At 28.5% G+C, this 6,074-nt stretch overlaps 1 protein-coding gene across 1 annotated transcript; it reads left to right on the plus strand.

Moving 5' to 3' along the window:
• The first annotated feature begins 1,338 nt into the window (after positions 1-1,338).
• LOC134836676 (protein NATD1-like) lies at positions 1,339-1,868 on the plus strand. Its single transcript, XM_063851853.1, has 2 exons — positions 1,339-1,608; positions 1,666-1,868. Exons 1-2 carry the CDS (start codon positions 1,363-1,365, stop codon positions 1,777-1,779), a joined length of 360 nt encoding a protein of 119 aa, XP_063707923.1. The 5' UTR covers positions 1,339-1,362; the 3' UTR covers positions 1,780-1,868.
• The last annotated feature ends 4,206 nt before the right edge of the window (positions 1,869-6,074 follow it).

A 6,074-nucleotide genomic window follows, 5' to 3' on the forward strand; every position in this document is an offset into this window, starting at 1 on the left:
TAATTACCTTGATCCAAAATAGTACAGAGCGTCAATCCACACAACGCCATCACAGAACTGTCATCCAACTTCGTAGCAGACCGAAACGCTTTCGTTGCATCCTTAAATTTCTCCTGCAAAATACACACATAACCCATTTCCGTGATGTACTCCGCTTGTCCCGGCGAAATTTGTATCGCTTTATCAATAAATTTGTACGCTTCATTCAGCACGGTGTAATTTTTGCCCGAAATCCTCGTCAAAAGTGCCGCAATTTGATAAAATAAATCCGCATTTGTTGGTTCGCCGCGTTCCACAGCTTTATACAACTCTTGCAACACCGCCAACGAGGCATTATAACTTCCATCACGACACAACAAGACGATAATTTTCACGCGCAACGCTTCAATATTTTGCGGATCGGCGTTCAAGATGCGATTTGCCGATTCCAAGGCATGTTCCCAGTTCCAATGCCCGAGTTGCGTCTTCATTTTCTCCACGAGCGGGATATTGATGTCGGGATACCGGATCGAAATGCGTCCCAAGATGTTTAGAGCGGTTTCGACGTCGCCATTTAGCTGATGGTAGCGTACTTGACCGAAATGCGCATCGATGCTCTTCTTGATGTTCAACGCACGTTCGAATAACTCCAAAATTTGCTTGTTGTACAAACCCTGAGGCAGCGACAACTCACACCAGCCTTTTAAGATGAGCGCTTCCGGATGATCTGAATGAACTTTCAGCACGCGATCCGCATATTCCTTCGCTTTGTCGACTTTTCCGCTCAAAAAGAGGAAAACTGCGGCATAATAACTCCCTGTGGCGGACAAAGACTTGCGTTCTTGCTTCAATTTCGTCTCGAGCGTCAGTAGAGCTTCTTTGTCGACGACGTTGCACCGTTTGTGGGCGTACATAAGAGCTAAAATTGCCGCAATTGACAAATCCGAGTCATTTTGAATGGGGTTCAGCTCCCGAATTCCCTCTTGAATGCGATTTCCGAGCACTAAACTGAAGCCGTTGAAGAGCCGAAACGAAAAATCGTTGATGAATTTACCAATTCCTTGAAAAATTTAACAAAATTACTTAAAATTCTTTAAAAAAATTAAAAATTTTACCTTCCAAAGCGGCATTTTGCATGTGATTATAAAACTTTTCTCGTCCAAAGTACAAAATTAGCGATCGATAGTCGTCTTCATCCATTTTTTCGTCAATTTTTGTGATTTTTTCATCAGAAATTCAAGCAACCGGTGGTTCCAAACATTTCGTTGCCATGGAAACGTCTTGACAGGTGCAAAATGTTCATCGGGTTATCGTGTCGTCTCTTTCGCTCCGTCCTTCATAACATCTGACTCATTTGTTTTTGTTTTTAAAAGTCGAAGAAAAATGTCGCAACTCGCAAAAAATGGATTAAATGTTGGAAGAACGATTTTTACGAGGAGTCAAAGAGCTCAATTCAGCTCCAATGGACTGAAAGTTTTGCATTTTCCTGAAGAAAAGGAGTTTGCGGTGACCATTGATGCTCAAAAAGCGTTTTTAAGTTATAGCAGACAAGGAGATTTGATGGAGTTGGAACACACAGAGGTGCCGGAAGTGTTTCGGGGAAAGGGAGTTGGAAAGTTGTTGGCTCAGGTGAGAAGCTTTTAAAGAAGATTTTTATTAAAAATTGATTTTTTAAAAATTTTTTAGGAAGCATTTGAATTTGTGGCGAAAAATGATCTGAAGATGAAAATTCATTGCGATTATGCGGAAAAAGTTTTTAATGATAATAAAGCCAAATACGGGAAATATCTTCAGAAATGAGGAATTTTTAATGAAAAGTTGTTATTTTAGATAAAATAGATGGTTTTTTGATGAAATTTTATATTAAGCGATAGTTCTTAGATATTTCTTTACTCTATTTAAATAAGAAATTAATAAAAAAAATTAAAAAAATTTATTAAAGAATTTTATATTTTAATTAATTTTTATTTTTTAAAATTAAAATTAAAAAGAATTGATTGATGTTCATTTAATTTTAATTTTAATAAAACTTTTTAGAAATATTTTCGAAACTAAAAAATCATATATCAAAAAAAAAAAAAAATTCTCTGAAAATCCTTTAAAACATAAACATTTAATTTTATTAGATTTTTATAAATACAATTTATCATTAAAAAACCAGTAAATTGTATATATTTTTTTTTTGATTATTTTTTTTAGAAAAAATAAGTTATAATTATATTTGGATATTATTTTTAAAGGAAATTTGAAGGCTAACGAATATTTGTTTTCATTAAATTAATTTTAGTTATTTTTAATTTTTTATAAATTACGGATTAAAATTGAAAATGATTTAATTTAATGAATTTTTGATTAAATAAATTCATAATTAAAAAAAAATTAAACATATATTTTTTGAATTTTAATTTTTAATTTAATTTTTTTTTTCATTTTTCAACTTTCTAAAATATAAAAAAAATCATTTTATTTTTTTCTTGAATTTTTTCAACAAAAAAAATATATTTTATATTTTATATTTTATTTTTTGAAAAAAATATCAAATAGTTAAGATTTTTGAAAACATTTAAAATATTTTTTTTTGTTTTTTTAAAGTTATAAAAAATTACAAAAATTTTATAAAATATAAATTAAATTTATTTAATATGTTAAAAAATCTGTCAAAAAATCAGACAATGGAAGAATAAAAATTTCCTTTTTCACAATTTTCTAAAATTTATAGAAAAAGATTTTATTACAACTGAACGAAAAAATATTTTTTTATTCTTCTCTGTTTTTAAATAATTTTTTTTCATAGACCAAAAATTTCACTAAAAACTCTCAATTACCACGAAAAACCAAAATTTCATTCATACTTTTCACCAAAACAAAGGATTAATGCCCCGCCAAATGCGCTTCATCGCCATATCACATACCTAATTCTACTAAAAACTCGTCTTTGCGCATCTTAACCAACCAACTTCGTATAAAATTTTGTCGAGTAAAAATATTCGTTCACTTCATTTCAGTTGATATTTGAAACTCGGAGAAGCCGGACAAGGAAAAAATAACGAGAAACGGGCAATAGAGTGGAAAAAATTTACAATTTTAACTGAATTCAAACAATTTTTAATCTAATTTAAAAGTTTCTCTATAAAAGTTTTTTTTTGGGTTAGAACAAAAAAAAATTAATCGAAAGTGACAGTGTCTAGTTTTAAGTGAAAAAAAGTAAAATTTTCCTAAAAATAAAATAAAATATTTTTTTTGGGAAACCTTCATACAAAATTTCCGCTTTCGTTAGCTGAATGGACATTAATTGGATTATTTCTTCACGTACGAGCTCTTTGGCCATGATCGAGTGCATTTATCAATGTTACTCAATGTAAAGAACGGAAATTACAAAAAAAATGTGGTTTGAGTACCGGTGCAGTATCAATTTACAAAAAATTCAAGTAAAAATAGAAATAATTTCGAAAATGCATCAGATTCTTCTTATCTAAACATTTCTCACGTAAAAACAAGACAAAATTAATCTTTGTGTCAATCTTCAGCTCAAAACAAAAGTCTTAAGAAAAGTAAATATTTGTGCAATAAAAAAATAAAAAAAAATGGTTGACAAGTTGCACGAGTATCAGGGCATCTCGGGGCGACTCCATGAGATTCGTGATAACGTAAAAAATCAGTATTCGACGTGGCGTGAGGAGAATCCGCAGCAAAATTTGGTCCAACTGTTCGTGAGTAAAGTAAAGCCCAGCCCTGGCGGCGGATTAAATCCAGATGATCCCGAAAAGGCCATCGGATTAGCAGCAACCAGTGAAAATGATTATTCGCATATTTATAGGTCAGTGTTGCAACTTTTTTTTTCGTCGTTGTTATGATGCATTTATTGGATTATTATTATGAAATCAATGTCATGACGAAGGCAAGAGCAACATGTGTCAATATGGGGTTTCACGGCGAAAGTGACGATAATACTTTTTAATTTCAAGTTTTATTTTTTAATTTTCATTAATTTTTTTTTATTTTTTTTAATGAAGTTTACTTTAAAATTAATATTTTAAAAAAATTATCATTTCGTCAACGGTCATTTTTTGAATTGACATTCAAATTTTTTAACATTTTTCTTCAAGGTCATTGCAATTATAATTTTCCTTTCATATCAATTTTAAATAAAAATTTTTAAAAGTTATTTAAACTATTTTTATCGATTTATATGCAAAAATAATTTTGTTTAAATTAAAATTTTTAATTTTAAATAATATTTTTTATTTTAAATTAATATTTTTTCCTGTGAAAAAGTCAAACTTAAATTGAATGACAATTTTTAGAATTTTCCTTTCAAAAAAAATTTTTTTTTTTAATTGCCGAATTTCAATAAATTTTTAATTTTTTTTAAAATAAATTCAAAAATCTGAAAATTTTAGAAATATGTCGTAAAAAAAATATTTAGAGATTTTAAATAAATATTTGAAAAATAAATCGAAAAAGAAAAGAGTTTTTTTCAGCAAGTAAATTTTTGATCGATTTCAAGCCTAAAATTGAATTAAAAGTCATTCTGAAGATGATTTCCATTCATATTTGGTCAATTTTCGTTCAAATAAAATTTAACTCGATTTTATCTCATGCTCACTTAAAATCGAGTTTTTCTCAGCAAGTCAATTTTTGATCGATTTCAAGTCTAAAATTGAATTAAAAGTCATTCTGAAGATGATTTCCATTCATATTTGGTCAATTTTCGATCAAATAAAATTTAACTCGATTTTATCTCATGCTCACTTAAAATCGAGTTTTTCTCAGCAAGTAAATTTTTGATCGATTTCAAGCCTAAAATTGAATTAAAAGTCATTCTGAAGATTATTTCCATTCATATTTGGTCAATTTTCGATCAAATAAAATTTAACTCGATTTTATCTTATGCTCACTTAAAATCGAGTTTTTCTCAGCAAGTAAATTTTTGATCGATTTCAAGCCTAAAATTGAATTAAAAGTCATTCTGAAGATGATTTCCATTCATATTTGGTCAATTTTCGATCAAATAAAATATAAAAAATAAATAAACAAACAAATAAAAAATTTAACTCGATTTTATCTCATGCTCACTTAAAATCGAGTTTTTCTCAGCAAGTAAATTTTTGATCGATTTCAAGCCTAAAATTGAATTACAAGTCATTCATTTCCATTCATATTTGGTCAATTTTCGTTCAAATAAAATTTAACTCGATTTTATCTCATGCTCACTTAAAATCGAGTCAAGTAAATTTTTGATCGATTTCAAGCCTAAAATTGAATTAAAAGTCATTCTGAAGATTATTTCCATTCATATTTGGTCAATTTTCGATCAAATAAAATTTAACTCGATTTTATCTCATGCTCACTTAAAATCGAATCAAGTAAATTTTTGATCGATTTCAAGCCTAAAATTGAATTAAAAGTCATTCTGAAGATGATTTCCATTCATATTTGGTCAATTTTCGTTCAAATAAAATTTAACTCGATTTTATCTCATGCTCACTTAAAATCGAGTTTTTCTCAGCAAGTAAATTTTTGATCGATTTCAAGCCTAAAATTGAATTAAAAGTCATTCTGAAGATTATTTTCATTCATATTTGGTCAATTTTCGATCAAATAAAATTTAACTCGATTTTATCTCATGCTCACTTAAAATCGAGTTTTTCTCAGCAAGTAAATTTTTGATCGATTTCAAGTCTAAAATTGAATTAAAAGTCATTCTGAAGATGATTTCCATTCGTATTTGGTCAATTTTCGATCAAATAAAATTTAACTCGATTTTATCTCATGCTCACTTAAAATCGAGTTTTTCTCATCAAGTAAATTTTTGATCGATTTCAAGCCTAAAATTGAATTAAAAGTCATTCTAAAGATGATTTCCATTCATATTTGGTCAATTTTCAATCAAATAAAAATTACGAAAATTTTTTCAACACAAATCAAATATTTTCAACTAAAATTTACTCCTTAAAAGACCGAATAAACCTATAAATGAGCATTTATGGCACTATTCATTGTCTTAACACATAACAAGACTTTATTCAAATTTCCCTTTTTTTATTGCAAAAACAAAATTGACATCGATACATGTTGCTCATGTTCCGTAATTG

This window comes from Culicoides brevitarsis, unplaced genomic scaffold (assembly GCF_036172545.1).
Source record: "Culicoides brevitarsis isolate CSIRO-B50_1 unplaced genomic scaffold, AGI_CSIRO_Cbre_v1 contig_131, whole genome shotgun sequence".
In the NCBI taxonomy this organism is placed as follows: Eukaryota; Metazoa; Arthropoda; class Insecta; order Diptera; family Ceratopogonidae; genus Culicoides; species Culicoides brevitarsis.